Source organism: Molossus molossus, unplaced genomic scaffold (genome assembly GCF_014108415.1).
Source record: "Molossus molossus isolate mMolMol1 unplaced genomic scaffold, mMolMol1.p scaffold_m16_p_20, whole genome shotgun sequence".
Taxonomy (NCBI): Eukaryota; Metazoa; Chordata; class Mammalia; order Chiroptera; family Molossidae; genus Molossus; species Molossus molossus.
Genome location: NW_023425356.1, coordinates 46,937,078 through 46,960,359, shown reverse-complemented (window position 1 = coordinate 46,960,359; position 23,282 = coordinate 46,937,078). Strand labels below are relative to the sequence as shown.

The following is a 23,282-nucleotide window of genomic DNA, read 5'->3' as shown; positions in this document are numbered from 1 at the left end:
GTGTGGCGGGTGTGAGTGTATAGTGTGTGTGCAGGGTGTGTGGGACTACATGTGTGTGCACGCACACGGGTGCGGTGAGCAGGGCACAAGGGAACACGGGAGGAGAATCACGGAGAAGAAAGGGACAAGGGAGGAAGTGTCCCAGGCGGAGAGCAAAGATAAAGCAGATGAAAAGGAGGGGCTTGGGCGAGCCAGCGATAGTGAGCCTTTTATTCTAACAATGAAAGGAAGGAGCCATCCCGTCCTCACCGAGCCCCCCATCGGGGAAGGAAGGGAGGGGCAGCCTCGCGTGGACCTCGGTTTCTGTGCGAGCTTGAATAAGGACAGAACAAGCAGGGGAGCAGAGCCGGCCTTACCTCACCCGCCCCGCTGGTTGGCATCCTGCTGCCAGGGCACCTTCCTCTCCGATGACAGTGAGAAACCTGTCCCCGGGGATGTCTTAGCTGAGGCCTGCACTGACCACAGGTGGGACCCCGAGTTTTCGCCCTGGCAGTGGGCGTGTCTGAGGAGGGGCGTCCGGTGAGATGACCCTGCCATTGTTCCAGGGGGAGACTGGAGAGGAGTGAGAGCGACCCCTGCTGCCGAGTAGCCCAGGCTGCGCCCCAGCCTGGCCGATGCTTGCAGAAGACCTGCGCCCCAAAGGTGCTCTAGCTGCAGGGGAAAGGGCGCCCCGGGCTCCATGGGGTGGGGCAGGGCAGGCTCTCTGGGCAGGACCCTGGAGCTTCCAGCTGGCAGAGCCGGCCACCCAGGCCGCCCTGAAAACAAGAAACAAGCTGGAGGTCCAGCACCTGCGCTCCAGGGTGACGGCCGGAACTCACCGCAGCTCAGACGGAGTAGACAAGGCATCTGGGGCAGGGTGCATGGCCTCTGTGCCTCAGTTTCCTCGCCCCTGAAATGGAGCTAGCATAGCAAGGGGCAGGGGGGGGGTGAGAATTCAGTGACATGTAGGGTACCTAGAGCAGTATCTGGCAATTAGTAAGCACACAATGAATGTGGTCATTGTTACTACTGGGAAAAAGCTCAACATAGCTCAGTGACTGGCCTCGCAGATCTTACACCTTCTTCCTGACCTTTCTCTCGTGTTTCCAGATGAGGAGCCCGGACAAGGGCAGGTGGCTGAGTTGTGTTCGGGCCTCTGAGGTGCATGGGGACAGCCGTCCGTCTCTGGCCCACCTGCAGTGTGCTTTCCGAAAGGCTGGGCTTCCTGTTGGCAGGACCCCACTGATACCTCTGCCAGCGTGTGGGCAGAATCTCTGCACGCCTGGCAACCAGATGGGGTGGGGGGAGGATGGTGGAGCCCTCCTTCCTATGCACACACAGAGAAATGACTTGCAGACCTAGCAATGTAATGAAGCAGACTTCGTGGGGGCTGGGAGGGGATGGCAAAGTGTTTTGTGATCAGTAATTACTTCGGTTCACTAAAACACTGTTGTGGCGGCGCTAACCACCCCTGGACAGGGGCAGACAAGCCTCATCTGCCCAGGGCAAGCGATGCCACACCACAGAGCCAGGGCGTGCAGTGCACAGGTGGTCTGGAGACGCCCCTGCTGGAGGAGTCCTCAAAGCAATCAGTTCCACTTCTTCCCAGAATGGGCACCGCTGCCCATCCTCCCAGGCAGACGCCTCTGAGGGTGCATCTGACCGGTGGCACTGTGTCCCCAGTTGTCAGGGACTCGAGGAGCAGGAGTGCCTCACCCTGCCGGACCTTTCATGAGAAACATGACAGACGCTTGAGCATTTTGATGAACCTCTTGGGGAGAAAAAAATCAATAAATCAATCACAAAGCAAGCCCCAAAGAAATCTCCTAAAGAAATGGTGCTGCCTGAAACCGCTGGCTGGCAGGTGTCCTGCCACACGGGTGGAGAACATCAGAGCGAAGAAATTCTGCAGGGAGCAAGGATCAGTTTCTCCCTGGTTTAGATGTCACCTGTGGAGGTTTCAATGTTCCATTAAAAAATATTAAAAATCCACAAACCAACCCAGATGTCCCCCTCCTCTCTCCTGCTTCCGTTTGGCAGCCACTATCTGGCATGGTGGCGCTAGATGTCTTTGCTGTCCCCGTAATCGTTGTAGGGGATGCTCAGGGTCTGCTCCTCGCACGTCTTCCTGAGGTCCTGGCTGAGCTCGGACCACTGGAGTCCATAGGGCTTGATCTCGCTGTAGCGGCAGCCCAGGTACTTGAGGGAGCCGCGCCGCAAGCTTATCTTAGGCTCCTGCAGGAGTCCGTTGCACCAGCTGCTGAGCTCCCCCAGCTGGGCCAGGATGAGGCCAGCTTTCCTAGGGATCAAGCAGGAGGTTAGAAGGAAGGGAAGACGGGAAGGCACACAGGGTGAGACGCAGCTTCAGTGAGCAGCGCCGGGTCTGTCTCGCTCCCTGTTCTGTCATTGGCGCCTACATCAGGGGCCCTCCATAAAGATCTGTCGAGCGAATGAATGAATGACGTGATTCACGAACAGGATGGGTGTGCAAAGGGGGGCACACAGAGACACAAAATGCAATAAGGAAAAATGAAGAGGAGATTGTTAATACTTCGGCGGGAATGTCTGCCCTTTTAAAAGCATAGACCTGTCAGTTTTGAAAGACAAATCAAATCAAATTTCTTTAAAGCCAGTCTATTATCATCATTAATGACAAATAAGGTGTGTTGGTCTGAAGAGTTCCCTTTTCCACGCTATTTCTGCAGAGTAGAAGCAGCCGATGGACTGAACTTGAGGGGATATCAGATGTGACTAACTGCGGTGTGGAGGCAACTGGCTGTGATAGGGACGAGGTCAGTCAGGCCCTGGGTGCGCGCACGACACAGGGTCCTTCCTGGGGAAAGTGCAGACTTGCAGTGGCGCATGTCACCTAATTGGCCTGCAGGGAGTGAGCTCCATCCCGCCACCTCCCTCAGAAAGGAAGCAGGTCATTGCCATCGCACCCCAGTCAACGTGGGAAAAGGAGGTGATGGGAGGCTGAGCTGTCTGCGGACCCCTGCGAGAGAAGGGGGTGGAGGAGGGCAGGGTCTCCCCAAGTTCGCACCCACTGGGAAGAAGTAACGCTGGGCCGAGAGCAGAGGTGATCGCCGTGCGCAAAGCTTGGGGAGCTGGGCTGGTGTGTGGGCTTCTTCTGGGCTCCTGTGTGGGAGACAGGGACACCCTCATAGCCAGCTTTTGGGGCTCACTGGCTTTGATCTGAACACTTGGGACGTGTGAGGGAGCAGGGAACCCCTCACTCAGCTGTGTTCTTCTCCGAAGACCTGAGTGACCAGAGACCACGAGAACAATTCTCATTTGAACAAGCTGGGGAGGCCGCTCTGGGAAGCCCAGTGCAAACCCCTGCAGTCTCCGGCAACGCTAGGCTAAGTCCTCAGGTGACAGATCATCCCATTTACTCCACAGTCCCGCCCAGGAAGTGGGAGCCTGCACCCCACTTAGAATGAGCTTTCAAAGAACAGTAATGGTATTTCATTCCTCTCTGTCCGGCCATGAGTACCACCAGCCTGAGCTCACTGCATTCCTCAGGGCACCGAGGGAGGGCAGAGGGCAGAGGGCAGAGGGTAGAGGGCAGAGGTCAGAGGAGGAAAGGTGTTGGGCTTCAGCAGCAAAGTCAAGGGTCTAAGACAGTGTGAGCTCATCAGAGGGGCAGTCACACTTTCTCCACCTCCAGTGGGGGGTCAGAGGAGATGCAACCCTACCAGCTGACTAAACGCCACCTTAATGCAGATGGCTTCTCCTCTGCTTGTCCGGCTCTGCAGCTGGGCCAAGCAAGCTTTCCAAAGTCATCATCCACAGGGACTTGGCAGCCCGTCCTCCTCCTCTACCCTGCTGCATGCCACGGTGACAAATGTTGGGGAGATGGAGGAAAGGGGAGTAAGGCAGAGGGAGGAGCAGCATGTCTATTATGTCTAAGAAATGGACAAAGAAACACAGCCTAGCGATTTTTCCCAACAGAAGGATTGACTTACCCCACGAGCCTTTGTGGCTACTTTCATTGCCCACGTTTCAAAAATGTAATAATTCCTGTGGGTCTGCCCTTGACCTTCTCAGAGCCCTTGGCCTTCTTTCTTAATAGCAACGCAACCGACGATGCTCTCGAAGTGTTGCAGCCTGGAAGCCTCCCTGAATTTTAATGGCATTGGATTGTCCTGAACTGAGGGATACTTGCCACCTGATCACAGGAAGTAGGTGCCCAACAGACCCCTTTTTAATCATCCCCACAGATGACTCCAGCGTGGGCTGAGGGACCTCAAGGCAGAGGACTTCTCTTTCCTGGGGTTCTCCCTGAGATCCACGACACTAATGAGTGAAACTTTATTTTCCACGAGCTAATGAAATGACACATTTTTTTCTAATCTTGTTGAGCCTTGGAAAGCCAGTGACAGGGTCTCCTGGGCGGGAGTTTGGGGAAGGAGTGTAGAGCCAGTGGGGGATACGGTGAGATCCATACTCTTCCCCGCCCACTTTCTCCATGAGCCCATTTTCCTTCTGACCCTCGAGTTACCAGAGAGAAACTGGCGATCCGAAGGCCCTTGGAAATCAAGGTGATACAGGAAATGTTCGTGCTATTCAAATTGTGACATTTGTGTCCCCTGAGCAAGGACTATATCTACACCCAATAAATGTCAGAGGAGGAGGGGAGGGGAGGAGGCGGAGGATGGGGGAGCAGGGAGGAAGGAGGAAGTGGAGGGAAAGGTGGAAGGGAGTGGGGGAGGGTAGCTGAGTAATAATGAGCAGGAGTGGGATAAGGTGTGGAGCAGAGAGGACACTTCCTGATATGTATTCACTTTCTCACCCAGGGCTGGCTTTTTACTGAGACAGACAAAACGAACTGAAAGTCCCTGTCTGTTTCCCTGTGCCCACAGCAGAGCATCTGCGGCTGGAGGGCAACCACCCTTACAAACAGCGGGAGGCTTTTACAGCCTGCAGGCAGGCTCATCCTGACCTCGCTCATGAAATCGCGTTACTTTAGGAAGATAAGTCTAAACGTCTTCCTCCCTTCAAAAGTAAGGAAACAGGGGGACTGTCCTGAACCACGGTCTTCCTGGGAAGTTTACAGTTTCAGGTCCTCAGAGGAGCCGCAGGGGTCTGGGTCTGCATCTCCCTCTGGTGGGGTCAGAGGTCAGATGGGCGGGATGACCTGTGGGTGACCCTTTGGCTGCGCCCTGTGGTCTGGAGAGTGCTGCGACACAGCAGTGTCGCCTCCTCCCCTTTCTCTTGTCCTTTTACTTCTGCTCTCAAAGTCCTTGCCCTATTCTTCCAGGACCTCCTAAATAATGTGGGACAGATAAGTACCAACATTCTGTGCGAAAAGGCTTCTCACAGCGTTTATCTGGAAATTCTAGTATTTCCAGAAAAACCAGTTTTTCTCCAAGTAGCAATATACAGCCATAAAGAAAGGTGGTATCTCAACACACTTTTCCATTCCTCCCTTTCAAATACCTGTCTGGGTTGTGTGATAAAAAAGCAGTGAGTTTTGGGAAGCTGTAGCCTCGGGCCGGAGGAAACTGGCAAACATTATACTATCCTAACTTTGGTCAAGATTAGATGTCAAGGTGGGTCATTGCTGCTCCCCTGGGGTCTTTCCAGAGAATGTGGAATTTAGCGCAAAATATAGCTGTAGAACGCACATGATACATGCACAGTTCATATGCAAGGAACGTTTCAGTAGAATTCCTGATTTTCTTTCATAAGAATAAGCTTTCAGCTCTGACAATGCTAGCATTTGGAATGCTGTGTCACAAGATACACAGGCGATCAAACAGATGGGGCAAAGTGTGTCCAGAGCTGGGAAAATGCATCATGACCTGACTACTTAGATACAGAGTATCCAAAACCAATCTGCACTAACGAGGTCTAAAATCCTAGGGCTGGCTTCTCCAAGCACCTGAGCTCGACCAGCACAGCTATGCAGACCTATAAATGCCTGTTTAGAGTGGAGGGGCTACCAAACGTCCAAGCACCTGAGCCCTCCCAGGACAGCTATGCAGACCTATAAATGCATGTTTAGAGTGGAGGGGCTACCAAACGTCCAAGCACCTGAGCTCACCCAGGACAGCTATGCAGACGTATAAACGCATGCTTAGAGTGGAGGGGCTACCAAACGTCCAAGAGCTGAGGTCTTTAGAAGAGGCAGTGAAGTTTCTGGATTACCTGGGGCCCAGTTCATCCTCACACCGCCAGGTGAACTCTCCAAAGCTCTCATAGTGCTGGTTATAGTGGTAGAGGACACGGTGCAGGGTGGGCGAGCCCAGGTCCAGAAGGGTGTTGTAGGCCGTCTGCTGCTCCTTCCCACTGGTGTAGCCATTGAAGAGATTGTAGATCTTGTCTGCGATTTCTGAGGAGGGCAGACAAGACAAATACGGTTCTATGTTATCAATATATAAATGATTATACAGTCAGGCACACACATGTGCACGTCTGTGTATATGCATGTATACCTGCATGCACGTAGGCGTGGTGTTCTTACTTAAAGACTGAGCCCAGCACCTGGAGGAAGCGGGTTAATTCACTTTACCTCTGCCCCATCGGGGTTCAGTGTTTCTTCTATAAGATGAAAGCCTTTAAATAGACTCCCTCTTAAGTTAATTTTAGTTATAACAGTCTTTGTCTTTGCCCATGTTTCCTAGAAATAGAGAGCCTGAGGCAAAAGCTCATAGATTAATACTTTATAGGCAATGCGATCGCAGGTGAGCGGGAGGGAGGACAAAGGCGTGGCTGGAAGGAGGCAGAGACAGCAGAAGGGAGGCTGCTGGGGGGGGGAGGGGGGTGGTTGCGTTCAGAGCATGTAGGAAACTACTGGATCCCCACCGGTCCATTCACGGACTGTCTCCAGCTTCACTCCAAGATTGGTCCATGGGGCTTTTCACATTCACCCCCAGGATGCCTGAGCTCCCCTTCACTTCCAGGTGGCGTAGGCTTGGGTACCAGAGTGGGTCCTTTAAAAGCGACAGAAAAGCCCTGGGACGCGGGGGAAGGGGGTGGGGCAAGGGGGGGAACATTTGGCTCAGGCCGGAAGTGAGCCGCTCTCAGGTCCTGCCTCCTGCCACATGAGGACCCCAAGTGGCTGCAGCGCCCAAAGCAACCTGGCCCCATGGCTGTAGCGCCTCTGCGAGGGCCGCGGGACCAGACCTGAAGACAAGCTTGCAGATCCGTGGCGACACTGGAATTGAATCCAGTACATTCTGCAGTTCCAAAGGAGTAATCTTTCGGTTTAATTTATATGTTTTATATTTCTGTCTCCAAGGCACACGCTGCTAAGCTGAACTTGGTGTGTGGCAAAGGGCAATGCATTTGGGTAGCCTTTGCAATTTTTCCTAAGGCGCTCTGAGCATGTTAATGAAATGTTTTCTCATTAAACCTGTCAGAAAGCAGATTTGTTTACATTTCCCTCCGAAACAGCTGGGATCTAAGATCAGCCAGCGACACTGTCTCAGCCAGACTTTGCCCACTTGACCCCCTGTTAGCTTAAAGCCATAGTAACCTAATTTCTTGTCACAATTCTCAGTGATCAGGGCTGCTGGTGATGGCAGTCATCACTGTAGAACATCACTGTGGGTTGGAATGAATGAATTCTTACCCCTGTGCTATTGGGACATTGTGACATCCTCTTACTTTTCTCTCCTGCCCATTGCTCATGAGGGCAAGAGCCCAGTCTTACCTCCTCATGTTCTGAGTGGCCAGCCCAAGGCCAGACAAGACAGAAGGCCAAAAGAACGTTACCTAAATGAATGGGACTCCGTCGGGAGAGGGTTCCTCAGGGACCTCCCCATACCAAGCTAAGCCAGTCCTTCAACAACTGAACTCTTGTGAGCCGGCAACTTTAGCTACATTAAAAATAATTTTAGTTCAGAAATCCACTCAAATGTTCAGCATGTCAAGATCCTCAGGTTGTTAAAAAAGGATCGAGAGGTCCAAAGGACAGTGTTTTTGAAAATAAAGCTCTATGATATTGCCCGCTAGTTGTGAGAGGCTGGCCGATTGCCAAGAACCTGGCCCGTGGGAATTTCAGTCCCCATAGCGGGAGTCTGGGGCCACCTATCAGGGGACTGTCGGGGTCCCAAAGATCAGCTTGGCCACACTGGTTCTCCTGTTGCAACCTGCACAACCCGAACTCCCAGCAGCAGCCAATGTCTCCATTAATGTGTAAAATACTCTCTACTCGGTTCTACTGAAGATATCAGTGGTTAATCAACCACTTCAATTAGTGCCACAGCTTCTGGTACCCAGGAGAGCTAAATTCTGGTTATGGGGGGAGGGAGGTGATAAGTCTCAGAACAGGGGACGATATCCAGACCAGCCGGGGGACATTATGAGGACACGGGCCCAAGAAGTGTGCTGTTTGTGCGATGCATGTGGGCTGAAGACACACTCTCCCTAACTGACAAGGACCAGTCCTGGGCACCGCCAAGAGACAACTCTTTACCAAAGAACAGCTCCATAATAGCTCCAACATCTAGGAAAAAAGATTCTGACGTATCTTTGGCAGAGAAGAAGTAGTACAGCAGTTAATTCCAACACTGCGGGTTTCTACGCTTTAATCCCAACTCTCTTTTCTGATGTACAAAAATATGAAGCGAGCGAGGGACCCGATCCGCGTCCTGATGGCAGAGCACCTGGCGTATCCCCACATGTGTCTCCTACGGGCTCCGTGACTCACTCTGTGGACCGACGGGCTACGCCGAGGGTTTTCGCCAGAGGAGAGGGTGGGGGCAGTCCTGGCAAGGAGAGGCCTTCATTCTCCTCTGTCCCCACTGGGCTTCAGGTTGTTCCCTTCAACTCCCTTGCCCCCTTCTTCCTGGGGACGAGGGGAGGTCCCCGGGGCATCCCTCTGCAGGCCTGGTGGCTTCTGCCCTTACCTTGGGCTTTGACATCATCCACCACCGGGCAAGGGGTCTTCACGATCACGTCACTGGGCCTGGAGCGCCGTCCTGTGTTGTCCACTCCCCACAGGGTGAACCTGGCAGGGAGAGGGGGTGCTGTTATCAGAGAACGGCCAAGCTTTGCCTGGATGGGGTGGGGTGAGGGTTTCCCCTGGCTGCTCTGCTCTTGTGACTCCTTGATGCGCCTACTGCTGCCATCAGGTCATAAGGTGTGTGGTCTAGAGCCTCTCTCATTGCTTCCTGGTGGGTCTGGGGTTGTAATCTGCTCTCTTGGGGCTGTTTTTGATGGAAAGCATCATGGCCTAGAACACTGGTTTTCAAATGTGGTCCCAGATCGGCAGCATCAGCATTACTGGGAACTTGATAGCGACAAGCATTCTCCTGCCCACCTAGGCCTGCTGGATCCGAGACCCTCGGGAAGGGACCAGGACCAGGTGACTCTCATGCCGGTTACATCCTGACAACCGCTGGGCTGAGGGAGGGCGTACGTATCTATGGAAACGGGTGGTCAGAACTGGGGCCAAGCCTCTGCTCCCATCACCTGGGGTGACTTCAGCTCCTCTGGGCTTTGTTTTCCCTCGTCTGTCAAATGGAGATGATGATAACACAGGGAAGCCCAGGGCAGGACCCAGAGCCAGCGACACTGCACAGCGCGTGTGGACCCTGTTCTGCCCTGTCTAGTGCCCAGCTGACACTTTGCACAAAAGACCTAGGACAGTTTTCCTCTTTAAAGCCAGACGTGAAATAACCACAGTGGAGGGGCCTGAACAACCAGAGGGCGGGGCCTCCAAACAACCAGAGGGCAGGGGCCCCGGAACAACCAGAGGGCAGGGGTCCCCGAACAACCAGAGGGCGGGGGTCCCCGAACAACCAGAGGGCGGGGGCTGATGCTCTGGTGGCTGGGGATCTACTCCTAGCTAGCTCTCGTCCCACAGGCCTCTAGTCCCGCGTAGACCCTTCCAAGGAGAAGACGTGCCTCTAGGAGCCCTCCCTCAGGAGAACCCCTCCCTCAGGAGAACCCCAGGAGGGAAGACCTGGCTCTTAGAGACCGTAGAGGGGGGCGGAGCCGTAGGGGAGTGGAGGTGTAGGGGGGAGGAGCTGTAGTGGGGCGGAGTGGCAGGGGGAGGAGCGGTAGGGGGGCGGAGCGGTAGGGGGCGGAGCCATAGGGGGCTGGAGGTGTAGGGGGAGGAGCCGTAGGGAGGAGGAGCAGTAGGAGGGTGGAGCCGTAGGGGAGTGGAGGTGTAGGGGGAGGAGTGGTAGGGGGAGGAGCGGTAGGGGCGGAGCGGTAGGGGGGTGGAGCGGTAGGGGGAGGAGCGGTAGGGGCGGAGCGGTAGGGGCGGGGCGGTAGGGGGAGGAGCAGTAGGGGGGAGGAACCGTAGGGGGAGGAGCGGTAGGGGCGGAGCGGTAGGGGGGAGGAGCGGTAGGGGGAGGAGCGGTAGGGGCGGAGCGGTAGGGGGGTGGAGCGGTAGGGGCGGGGCGGTAGGGGGAGGAGCAGTAGGGGGGAGGAACCGTAGGGGGAGGAGCGGTAGGGGGAGGAGCCGTAGGGGGGCGGAGCGGTAGGGGCGGGGCGGTAGGGGGAGGAGCGGTAGGGGGAGGAATAGTAGGGGGGAGGAGCGGTAGGGGGGAGGAGTGGTAGGGGGAGGAGCGGTAGGGGGAGGAGCGATAGGGGGAGGAGCGGTAGGGGCGGGGCTGTAGGGGGAGGAGCGGTAGGGGGGAGGAGCCGTAGGGGGCGGGGCAGTAGGGGGAGGCACCGTAGGGGGGAGGAGCGGTAGGGGGAGGAGCCGTAGGGGTGGAGCGGTAGGGAGGAAGAGAGGGTTCCTGGCTGGAGTGGCCCAGGTAAGTGTCTGCTGAGCTGAGATGGATGAACCAGTGAGGCAGGAAAGTGGTGGAATGATTTTCTCAGCAGACAAAAGTCAAACTTCCATTTACCACTCCCTCCCCTTAGAGGAGCCCAGAGCATGACTTCCCTCCCTCTGCCCTCCCGAAGCCCTCATGTGGGAACCATGGGCTCCGGGCACGGCACACAGGCAGCCTCCATCCCACCGGGAACCCAGGTCCAGTGGGACCTCAAAGTGATGACCTGCCTGGGTGCGGGGCACGCGGCTCAGACCACAGCCATGGGGTCCAGCAGGCCTGACCCCAGGACCAGGTGCTCAGCTTCCCTGTCTCTTCCAAACAGGTGGCTCAGCTGTCCCACCAGCCTCTGCCTGTGCCTGGGAGGGAGCTACTCGCAGCCACCCCAAGCCTGTCCCACTGCTCTGGGCTTTGTGTCCCAGCTTGCATTAAGTTCCAGCTGAACTGAATAGACTACTGAGCCGGGACAAAAATGCCTGTGCTTAAACTAATTCCCAAATTATGCCGACGGGGCAAGTAGTATAAAATTTAGGGTCCATGCACTTACTATTTTAAATGGCAAAGCAGGGTATCAGGAAAGGAAATGCTTCCCAAAGCCATTTTTTCTTTAACGTCATTGAGGAATCAGTGACAAATACACGTGTCCCACAACCTTCTAAGTAGAGGGACGCTTGACTGGAGCCATTCCTCAGAGGTCCCGGTGCCCTGGATCCTCACGTAGTCATCCGGGAAGGCCTTCTCTGTTCGTTGTTCATTGTTAGCATGATCGTGTCCACCAGGGACACTCGGAGGACAGTAAGAGGCTCAGCTGGACCACTGGGCAGACGGGAGAAGGCCTGGTCCCCACTGGAGGGCTAGTGGGTAAGGACACTTACTGCCTGGCCCCTCCACTGCCTTGGATCTTGTGCCTGTTGTTAGAGAACAGGTGTGTGTGTGGGTGGGGGGGGAGCCAGGATGCCTCGCTATGGCTCCAGGGCCGACTGCCCTGGCCTCCCGTGGCCAGCTGACTGCCTTTGTCGTGCTCACACGCTCCCCCAGGTGTGGCGGTTTCTGCTGATCACTCTGAATGGGCTCCCTTCTGAATCACCTGTCTACTGTCACCTGCCCCAAAAGGCAGTGGCTGTCCCGTGAGCACCCTCTGTGATGAAGGGGTGGTGTGCTAGGCCAGGGAGTCCCCTCCCCCTCTGGCCTCAGCTTCCCTGTCTCTAAAAGGAAGATGTTGGCCCAGACCCCCTTTAAGTTACTTTCAACCTCGGACCCTTCTCAGAATCATAATGTTTAAGCGCATTAAATAACATGCATGAGGTGACAAGGTCAGCCAGCTGTGCTGAAATGCAGTTCTGCCTCTGCGGACAGATGGAGAGCCCGCTCTGTGCTCCAGGTGAGGCGCCAAGGTCGGGAACTCGACCCTTCCCGTGGCGGGAGAGGCACAGGCGGGCACGCAGTGCGGGAGGAAACGCTGACTCCACCGCCTTCCCCCCAGACAGCCAGCTGTGTGAGTCTGGGGACGTCACGGTGCCGCTGGACCTTTTCCTTAGCTCCTGGGAGCACTCACCCTAACCTCACAGGGTGGGGCAGGGTTCCCAGAGGCACCCTCTCGGGGTAAGCACTCCGTGAGTGAAGGCTGCCACCCTCCATTTTATAGATGAGAAACTTGGCTGCGGAAACGTTAAGGGCTTCACTTACAATCAGTGTTAGAAACGAACCAGGCTTGGGGCCCATGTGGTCTCAGCTCTTAGTCCCGGGCTCCTTTCCTCCAGTACCAGGGCCTTGAAGCTCAGCTTCACTCCTTGTGGGAGGAACGGCGCCCAGAATGCCCACGCGTCCCTCGTCCTGCGATCTGCAGCGCCACCTGGTGGACACTCGCTGTCTTTCCCTCGACCCCATGCGCAGTCTTGAACTTCAAAAATCAAGGTTCCCAGAAAATTCATGTCTTAAAAGCCAGAAGAAGGCAATGCTGGAAGCTCCCCAAAGATGCCAGAGTGGGAGAAGGGATCAGCCTCAGCTCTTGGATCAGGACATGTAGCCACACCAGGCCAACATGAGGAGGGTCCCTGGGTGGGTGAGGGCGGGCACCCCTCCCAGACAACTGTGCCAGCCTCATGCTCATAGGAACCTTGAAGTTCCTAATGAACAGTTGTGACTTAGGGACAGGCATTATGGAGCCCTTATTATACATGGTAATTCCAGTTTCACTGAGTTGCAGGCACTGGATAGTAGGTACCTTTGTCCCTTTTGCCTGTCCCTCCTCACGAAGTGCCACAACCGCCCGACCATTAGTAGGCTGACTTTCTTCATCCTCAGATTAGCATTCACGTTTCTCTGTATTTTTCACCTCCTCCAGTAAAACGCATGTATTTTACTTTCATCTGCATGGCCCCCTGCCTTCATTTCCTTTTCCTGTATTGGGAATACTCAGCCCTCCAAGTTCATGGTCAATCAATGCCTCTCACATTTCTAGTGCTTTCTATCTCTGTGCTCTCTGACCATGGACGTGGTTCATTCTGGAAACCTCGACTCTGTTCTCGTGCCCTCATCTGTAAACTGGGAAATGTTTTTCATCCCGATGGGGTCAGCAGGTCCCAGAACTACATCACAATGGTTTCTGCCTTAGCTCCCCCTTTTCCTGTCATGACTTAGATTCCATCATTATCTCTCCTCTTCCGGGGCCTTGGATGTCTCTGCTTCACAAATATCCTACAATCGTCCCCAGGGCAGGGGGAGGAATGGGGATGAGATCCCAGAGAGAGCGGCTGTTCCGAGCGCCGGACACGGAGCTCGCCGTATTTCCTTTGAAGAAAATGCTGACCGTCTAACCTCTGTGAACTGCCTACTTCAACGCCCGTGGAGCAGAGAGAGTCTCCTCCTTTCCTCCGAAAAATTAATAATCTCTGATCGACAGCATTCACTCGATTTTCCTAGCCCCACTCTCTTCTGTTTTCCCCACCAGCTGCTTCCACCCCACAGACTTGGCTGCTCACCTTCTGCCTCTTTGCCTGGTGGGCCTTTTCCAACACGACTACCTGCTGAAATTCTACACCATGCAGTTCAGATGGCATCCCCAAATCACAGTCCCTGTCTTTTCTCTCTACATGTTCCTTTTTCTTCTATCTCGCATTTACTTCATTCTGCCTGATCTAAAGGTTGGTTGTTTATCTATTTCCCTCCTATGTCGCAAACTCTGCAGGCTGGGACTCTATGATCTCTCTTGATCCTCCCCTTCCGTGCCTGGAAGGTTCTGCGTAACGCCGATCGAGACAGGACTGGAGAGGCTCAAAATATCTTCCTAAGTGTCTAAAGGAACTCCAGTGGCCAAAAGGAACCAGCTAAGGGGCTCGGGATGTTTGGGTAAGGAACAGCGAGGCCGTCTGGGTCACTCACATGTAGATGGTGTCGGGCTCCAGGCATCGAATGATGAGCGAGATGGTGGTGAGCTGCTTGTCTGGCACCTGGGAGGGCATCGCGCAAGGAGACTTCGCCCCCGAGAGGATGTCATCCACAAAGCTCAGCACCGTCTCTGCCCGGGGAAGGGATGGAGAAGATGTGAGAAACCGAGATGGCCAAGCAGTGAGGACACGGGGTCAGCTCAGTGAGAACTCAACACCACTGGGTCCCAAATCTTCTTAAATTCCAGGTAGAGAAAGGAGACCTAGAAGGAGTGTTTGTTTTTTATGACTGTTTCCCATTTAACTAACTGATCTACACGCATTTGTCCAGAGTTAGTTCAGAAGCAACTGAGGCAAGATGGAGATGCCGTGTCGGCGAGCTCGCGTGTGAAATGCCCGCGGAGAGAAGAGCTGTTCTGCTCAGTGGTCACTGCCAGACCTTCCGGGGCCTGTGTGCCCAGGGAAAGGGTCTCGGAAGAAGCAGGGGACAGCCGCCCGTACCTGAGGTGTTGGCCATGCCCCTAAGCCTCAGAGATAGTTTCACCAGAAGGTATCACCCGAGTTAGACGGTGGACACCACCATCCTACTGGTGACCACACTCGTGTGTAAGTTTCAGGAGTGATTTACGTTGATTTATGTGTAGACAGTAGAATAGTGAATCATGAAACATTTTTCACAGGGTGTTTCCATTCCTTGAAGGCTTGCTTCTTCTAGCTGGTTCTAGCAAAAACAGAGTTTACTTTAGGGACAAGACATGGGGTAAGCAAACCTGTCTGCACAGCTAATCTGGCCTGGAGGAGGGTATTAGCAAATACATCTTTTTTTCTGTAATCATGGCAGTGGTTAGCACAGAACTGTCTTCTCAGTGTGAGCCAGGACAGCCCGTGGACTGCATTATTATTTCTTTGTGAGTGTGCCCAGAGGCAGTGAAATGGACACCTCTTTTATAAACAAAAAGAAAAACAAAATCAAAACAAGACTTTGTCAGCCACTCACCATGCAAAAACTCTTAAATGGAAAAGACCTGCCACTGTTCCCGCATCGCCCTGGGACACGGGGACCTGGAGCCAAGCCTCTGCTGCTCCCGCATCGCCCTGGGACACGGGGACCTGGAGCCGAGCCAGGAAACATGGCGTTTTTCTTTCCTTTTCTCACCTGGACCAAGATGAGTCCATGAGGCTGTGGGAGAGGCTCACCTGTCTCCACTTTGGAGTGGTCCATCCTGTCTGTGACCTTTTCCTGACGGATGAGGTAGTCCACAATCTGCACCCCGATGGGAGGCTCTGAGTGTTCCCACTCCAGGACTACGAGGGTGCTGCTGGGCTCGTGAGCCGTGGACAGCCGCAGCCTAAGTGCAGACGGGAGGAAACATGAAACGGGGACCCAGCTAAGACCCGCAACGGTCTTCTGACACCGCCACCGACCACCTCCTCAACTGTTCTGCCGTGTGTTTTCTAACCTTCTTTGTAACCAGCCATTACAACGATCTCTCTGAGGGCCTGTCTCCTTCACCAGAGAGTCAAGTTTCTTGAAGATGCTTGAAATCTGTATTTTATTTATCTAAGTGCTGGTTATAGGTTAGGAACTCAACATATACCTGTCATTAAATAAATAAGTAGGTGAGTCCATGTTGAGTGGATGCCCGTGTCTCACACGGCCAGATGGAGCTTGGAAATACACTTTCTGGATTCGCTCTGGAAAAACGAGCATGTGCCTGTGATGCCCACGGTCAGGCCCGCTGAAGGTGGTGCATGGGAGAGACCTGCAGCAGCGGTACCTGGCTCTGCCCTGCTGGGGGGCCCTGCCCCCCCCTCCCTGCTGCTTCTTCCCTGGCCTTCTGCGGGTTGGAATAGGCTCCATGTGGAGGGAGCTGTGCTGGGCAAGAGAAAGCTGGCCACGTGTCAGGTTGTCCTCAGGGTGACGCCCCGTGTCTGCAAAGGCAGGTTCTCATCTCCGTTTCTGATTTTGTTCTTGGGTGTCTGTGGATAATCCCGATTCCAGCTTCCATTTTTGTCTTGCTTTTCCCAACTCAGTCTCCTCGTTCTGTGTCCACCGTCCATCTTAGCACTCTGTGCCTTGCTGTCTCATACCTCTTGGTACGTTGCAGATGCTCAATAACCAATATTGACATTCACGGGTATGAATCCCCTAATGGCCCGAGTGGTTTCAATTCCCTGCCTTGTTCTGACTTCGTGCGTGTGTCTCCGGTTTCTCACTTGCTTCCAAGTCCCTGTTTCTTCCTAGACCACAGGCTTCTGGGGTTTCTCCCAGTTCCTGCTCACTCGAGCCTCCCTCCCTCACATGTGTCCCTGCCCTTCGCCCCCATCCTTGGTTCCTCTATCTCATGACCACCCAGAATCCTGGCCCTCGAGCTTCTACTCGGCCCCCAGGTGCCTGTCATTGGTCTCGAGGACCCCTGGGCCGGGCACTGTGGGTGTATCGCACCACCGCAGTGTTCAGTGTCAATGCAGCAAGAGTTATTAAGCACCCAGTACTTATAAGAATGTGCTTGGTGAGCGCTGAAGACCAGGGGTACACCAGCCAGCTCCAGCCCATTTCATGGTGTGGTCAATCCACAAACATACAGTGATACATGCGATCATAATAATGTGTGATATGAACTTGAACAAGAAATCATGGGAGGCTGAGGGAACAAGAGCAAAGAATCCAACCAGTGGGAAAATAATGCAAAGCACATGCTCGCGGGGGCTTCCTAGGAACCAGAGCGGAGTTTGCATACGACACGAACAATGGACGAGACCCAAGGCATGGCGGCTTGACAGCCGCGCTAATTAGAGTCATATGCGGAGCGCTAGTCTGAAGAGAAAGCACTGGGAGGCTTAGGCAAGTAACTCAGCCTTTCCTAGAACTCCGACTGGGTGGAAACGGAGGACGGTTGGCCTCTACTGGGGGCCGGGAGTATGTGTGCGTTACACACGCCTGTGTAAAGCTACAGTGCTTTCCTATGTCCAACTACCAACACACATTGAAGAAACTAAGGTCTGATTAGAGTGAACAAGAAAAGGGAAGCACTAGTAGATGTCCCTGTTCACGACAATGTAGCCCAATCCGAGTTTTATCTGTGACATTCAGGAAACGCGGGTTTGCACATGAAATCAGCCCTAGGACACTAATGGCTAGATCGTGTGTCCCTGGTGATATCTCTTGGTGGCTTCGGCGTCATGTCAAAGGTAGCTTTCTTTGTTGGTGAGTCCGTCAAAAAGCACCGTCTTCTAGCGGCTCCTTTTCTACCGAAAGGGAGGACTTTCACTGATAGGGAGCTTCATTGTCTTTTGACTCAAGAGGTCCAAGATACGTCTGTAAAGAGCAAGAACCAGTGGCTGAGAGAACCTACATCGAGAAGGCCTCTGGACAAGGGAAGACGCTGGCTTGTCACGACACTACTGTTGTGTTGCCTTTGTTCTCGGTTCCTTCCTGCGCAGTCGTGGCGGTCGTGCCGGCCACACTTCCGTGTAGCAGTCGAGGGCAGTGTTCGCCAAGGCCAGCCTCCTACTTCCTGGCCTTTCTGCACCTTCTCCTGCCCGCTCAGCCCTCCAGGCACCTCGGGGCCTGCTCCTCGCCCCAGGCTTTCTTGGCCTTACCGCCCCCCGGGGTCAGGCGCCCCAGCACTCTGTATTAGACAGAGAATTAGGGTTCCTGCCGTGGGCCCTGGCCCAGCAGGATCTACAGGCTGTTTGGCTGGTCTGTGCAGGCTTCCTCTGGGGCAGACGGACAAGTTCATTTGCAGCGTGTTGGACTCTGTTCTCCCTTCCAGGGCAGATGCCCCCGTGTTCAGCCCCGACCCCCTCTCTTCCCAGTTGGTACCCATCCTGGAGCGTCCTTTCTCAGAGCTGCGGTGCCCTTCCTCATCCCTTTGGGTCTGACTGAACTCATCTCTGCTCCAGACCATCTTTCCCTCTGACCACGGGCCATCGCTCTAGGACGGCCCCACGGTGACTCCGGGGCAGGCCCACACGGAACCAGCCTCCTCCGCAGACTTGCTTCTCCGATGCTTTTCTTCGTCATGGCCTGATCATCACTCCAGCCTCCCAGCCTAAGTCCATTCTCAACCGCTTCCTTCCCAGCCCCCGCCAGCCACCAAGCCCCGCGGTTCCACCAGAGTGGTCTCTTGGTGTGTCCTCTCCGTCCCATGATGGCTCAGGCCAGCGCCTCTCGGCCATGGTTCTGCTTTCCTGCTGTGACCTTGGAACACGACTCCGTCCAGATCCATCCCCTGTCTGCTCCAAGGGGGATAACAGAACCTAACTGCTCCACAGTGCCTGGCACCGGCAGGTGGGTTGGGGCCTCGGGAGGGTCTCATTACAGACCCGGCTTCCTCTGCTGCGACACCGCTTTTACCCCTGGCCTTCTGCCAGCTGTCCTACTTTCTCTGCCTTCAAAGGGAAAGGCAAGTGCACCTCCTTCATGAAGCCCTCACCCAAAGGTCTCCTGTGACTATTGTCAAGCCGTTCCTGCTGCACTGCACTCTGCACCTGCCTCCCCTGGGGGCCTGAAATCTCAAGGCCCTGCTGAGGGTGGTGTGCTGTTCCCGGACCGCCCACAGCTTTGCAAAGGGCAGGCCCTTCGCAAGCCTCTGCCATCAGTGCGGAGGGAGGCGGGGAGGGAGGCGGGGGAGGGAGGCGGGGAGGGAGGCGGGGAGGGGCTCGTACACGGGCTGCGGGAGAGGTGCACACGTGGGCAGCCCGTCAGCTCCAAAGGCGGTGGAGTCGCAGCGACACCAGTCCTCGATGACGTCTCCAGTCCCAGAGCACCACAGAGAGCTCATGGTGGCCTCCTGCAAGAGCTGCGAGAGGCAGAGAAGAGAGTGAGTGTCGGGGTCCAGGGCCGAGTCGCCAGAATCAAGGGACAGCGCCTCAGCCTCTGCTTGGCCTTCAGTAACCTCCAGCCCGTCGGCTGCAGCACCTCTTCACCACGTGTGATCAAACGTTCCCACGCCAGGAGACCCTCTGGGAGATCTAGGCCTCCTCGGACCTCTAGGCCTGTCTCGATGAGCATCGCAGTCGTCCCTGCGGCTGAGACCTCGGAAGCAAGTTTGACTCCACCGGCCCCCCCGCCTCTATGCACCCCGTCATTCCGCACCTGGGCTCTAGCAACAGTGACGCTTTACCAGACAGCGGGGGACCTGCCTTCGCCTCTTCCCTCCACCCAGGGCACTGAGCCTTCTCAGGTGCTCCTCTGTGCCCCCTCCTGCCTTCTTCGTCCTGCCCTGTTCCCCGTGCTTCCCTCCAGCCTTGGGTCGCTCACAGGTGTCGTGAATGCGAGCCCTGCCCCTTGCTGCCATGTGACCTTGAGCGGGTCACACGATCGCTGCCATGTGACCTTGAGCAGGTCACACGATCGCTGCCATGTAACCTTGAGCAGGTCACACGATCGCAGCGTCCGCAGTGGCAGATGGGCTGGAAATGGCACTTTCCTCGTAGGGTGGCTGTGCCCACGCGAGCTCACCTGTCACCTATGAACAGCACACATCAGGCATCAGTAAGTGCCGGCACTTACTATTATCCTCGAATGACAGGGGTGAGTCTTACATGAAAGCTTCCAAATACCCCAGAGCCTAGAACAATTCTCCACTGCAGTGGTTTCCCAGCAGACATTTGCTATCACATGAAAGACAAAAGGACTGAATAAGACCAGCGAGGGACCCAGACTTGTGATGGGGCAATTCCCTGGTGAGGGTGGGGTCCTGCCGGCTGGAGCCTTCAGCCGGGGTGGGGAAGAAGGAGGAGGAGGAGAAATAAGAAAGAGGAGGAAGAAGGAGGAGGAGGGGGAAGGAGAGGAAGAAAAAGGAGGAGGAAGAGAAAGAAGGAGGAAGAAAAAGGAGGAGGAGGAGGAGCAAGAAAAGAAGAAGGAGGAGGAGGAAGAAGGGAAGAAGGAGGAGGAGGAAGAAGGAGGGGGAGGAAGAAGGAGGAGGAGGAGGAAGAGAAGGAGGAGGAGGAGGAAGAAGGGAAGAAGGAGGAGGAGGAGGAAGGAAGAGGAAGAAGGAGGAGGAGGAAGAAGGAGGAGGAGGAGGAAGAAGAGAAGAAGGAGGAGGAGGAAGGAAGAGGAAGAAGGAGGAGGAGGAAGAAGAGAAGAAGGAGGAGGAGGAAGAAGAAGGAGGAGGAGGAAGAAGAGAAGAAGGAGGAGGAGGAAGGAAGAGGAAGAAGGAGGAGGAGGAAGAAGGAAGAAGGAGGAGGAGGAAGAAGGAGGGGGAGGGAAGAGAAGAAGGAGGAGGAGGAAGGAAGAGGAAGAAGGAGGAGGAGGAAGAAGGGCAGAAGGAGGAGGAGGAAGAAGGAGGGGGAGGAAGAAGGGAAGAAGGAGGAGGAGAGGAAGGAAGAGGAAGAAGGAGGAGGAGGAAGAAGGGAGAAGAAGGAGGAGGAGGAGGAAGGAAGAGGAAGAAGGAGGAGGAGGAAGAAGGAGAGGGGGAGGAGGAGAAGGAGGAGGAGGAGGAAGAAGGAGGAGGAGGAGGAAGGAAGAGGAAGAAGGAGGAGGAGGAGGAAGGAAGAGGAAGAAGGAGGGGAGGAAGAAGGAGAGGAAGAAGGAGGAGGAAGAAGAAGGAGGAGGAGGAAGAAGAGAAGAAGGAGGAGGAAGAAAGGAAGGAGAGGAAGAAGGAGGAGGAGGAGGAAGAAGAGCAGAAGGAGGAGGAGGAAGGAAGAGGAAGAAGGAGGAGGAGGAAGAAGAGAAGAAGGAGGAGGAGGAAGGAGAGGAGAAGGAGGAGGAGGAAGAAGAGAAGAAGGAGGAGGAGGAAGAAGGAAGAAGGAGGAGGGAGAAGAAGGGAAGAAGGAGGGGAGGAAGAAGGAGGAGGAGGAGGAAGAAGGAGGAGGAGGAGGAAGAAGGAGGAGGAGGAGGAAGGAAGAGGAAGAAGGAGGAGGAGGAAGAAGAAGGAGGAGGAAGAAGAAGGAGGAGGAAGAGAAGGAGGAGGAGGAGGAGGAAGAAGGGAAGAAGGAGGGGGAGGAAGAAGGGAAGAAGGAGGAGGAGGAAGAAGGGAAGAAGGAGGAGGAGGAGGAAGGAAGAGGAAGAAGGAGGAGGAGGAAGAAGGAGGGGGAGGAGGAAGAAGGAGGAGGAGGAGGAAGGAAGAGGAAGAAGGAGGAAGAGGAAGAAGAGAAGAAGGAGGAGGAAGAAGGAGGAGGAAGAAGAAGGAGGAGGAAGAAGAAGGAGGAGGAGGAAGAAGAGAAGAAGGAGGAGGAGGAAGGAAGAGGAAGAAGGAGGAGGAGGAGGAAGAAGAGAAGAAGGAGGAGGAGGAAGGAAGAGGAAGAAGGAGGAGGAGGAAGAAGAGAAGAAGGAGGAGGAGGAAGGAAGAGGAAGAAGGAGGAGGAGGAAGAAGAGAAGAAGGAGGAGGAGGAAGAAGGGAAGAAGGAGGGGGAGGAAGAAGGAGGAGGAGGAGGAAGAGAAGGAGGAGGAGGAAGAAGAGAAGAAGGAGGAGGAAGAAGAAGGAGGAGGAGGAAGAAGGAGGAGGAGGAAGAAGAGAAGGAGGAGGAGGAGGAGGAAGAAGGAGGAGGGGAAGGAAGAAAAGGAGACACGGTGGCGGGGAGGAAGGAGAAAAGAAAGACAACCCAGAAACGCCACACTGAAGCCAGAGCTGGTGCCCTGCGTGCCGCCCTCCGGAACTCCGCCCAGGCCGGTTAGCCTAGAACAGGTGACACGGTGCTCACCCTCCTCAGGCTGGGGCCTCTAGGGAGCGGGGACCAATCCTTCCCTCCCACTCCTCCTCCCAGTCACTCTGTCAGACTGAGGGGACTCAGTAATCTGGAGGATCAGTGTATCTTTCTGTCCCTCCCTTTCCAACCCTCAGCGGTGCCTGCGCAGGGCCGGTAGACGAGAGACACATGCACACAAAAGCCCTCCTGCTGGGTTAGACACACCTGCGAAACAGACTGTGACACAGGCTGCCCCTCAAAAGGGGACAGAAGCAATGATCACCCCACCTGGACGGGCACACCCCTCAGCTAGGGAGCCCCTCACTGCTGTGACTACTAGGCCTGGGCCCCAAGGTCACCTTTGCCCATAGTCTCAGAAGTCCCGCACCCGAGCTGTCCTGTTTTATTTGGTGGGTGTCTGTTTTGACCCGCTCTGTCCTTGACATCCTTGAGATCAGAGAGAACATGAGCTAAGTCACCACCTCGGTCACATTGTTCCCACTTATCCAGGTGGGTCCCTGCTTTTTCTCCTCGCACCTTTGGAAAGGGAGAGACAGAGGGGACAGAGGCGCAGTTGGGAGATGTCATGACCCACAGCACAGTACAAGGCAGGAACCGTAGGGACATGGCGTTTTGATTTTGAGTCAGAGGGATGGGTGGGAAACCAACCCCTCCAGGCTCAGGTGCCCAGATTGTTCCCACAGCCCAACATGCTCCTGCTAGTCTCCCTGAAGCCGTCCAGGCCGGGACCTGCCGATGAGGGGAGGCAGAGCTAACTCCTCCCATGCTGTCCCCAAGGCTTTCTGAACAATGACCGCCGACCACGGATGCGATGTCTCCCCGTCTACCTTCTCCCCTCCAGCCCCTATTGCTCAGAGACCTAAGGAATCAGTTGTGACTCCTGAGTCATGACCATTCAGTGGTGAATGCATTGACTTGATTTCATATGCAAATAGGCAAATAGAAGCAAATTAGGTGCCCAGCTCATCTGAACAAAAAGTCTCACTATCCACCGTCTAGCATGGGCTCAGCTGCAGTCACCTCCTCAGGCATCTGCCACACCCTCCATGCTCGTTACCTCCCCGAGCCGCGCCCTCTCTTACCCTCCCAGGCTGCTTACCCTCTGGGTCTGGTTGTTGGTAACCAGTTCATAGATGGGGGCTGCTCTGGTCACCTCCAGCAGAACTGGCTCCGCAGGGGTGTCAGGGCCAGGTGCCACGTGACACAAGGGGCAGGCCGCGGGGCAGCGGCCCTTGCTGTGGCACTCCATGCGGACTCCGGCCGCCATGCGCTTGGTGCCGGACTCTGACAGGCTGATGATGTACTCCGGGAAGGTCAGCACCTTGGGGTCTCGTTCCCGCTCCTCCGACTCGTCGGATGGGGAGTTGCCTGCCAGACACAACAGGAGACGGAACAGAGTGGGGGAGGAGAACGAGAGGGACTACACGGCCTCATGGCCCACGAGGGCTGGAGTCAACTCCTTGAGAGGTCAGAAACTGTCACGGAGCAGGGAAGAGTGTGATTCTGTCGTCCAGTCAGTCTGGGG

At 55.2% G+C, this 23,282-nt stretch overlaps 1 protein-coding gene across 1 annotated transcript in view; it reads right to left on the bottom strand.

The window, feature by feature from the left end:
• Positions 1-808: 808 nt before the first annotated feature.
• ASTN1 (astrotactin 1) overlaps positions 809-23,282 on the bottom strand; it is a 282,406-nt gene continuing 259,932 nt past the window's right edge. Inside the window, exons 17-23 of the mRNA XM_036272001.1 lie at positions 22,857-23,125; positions 18,773-18,906; positions 15,299-15,450; positions 14,097-14,232; positions 8,838-8,938; positions 6,133-6,316; positions 809-2,278 (exon numbers count right to left, since the gene is read on the bottom strand). Coding sequence (XP_036127894.1) covers positions 2,041-2,278; positions 6,133-6,316; positions 8,838-8,938; positions 14,097-14,232; positions 15,299-15,450; positions 18,773-18,906; positions 22,857-23,125 — 1,214 coding nt within the window. The 3' untranslated portion in view covers positions 809-2,040. The remainder of the gene's footprint in view (positions 2,279-6,132; positions 6,317-8,837; positions 8,939-14,096; positions 14,233-15,298; positions 15,451-18,772; positions 18,907-22,856; positions 23,126-23,282) is intronic.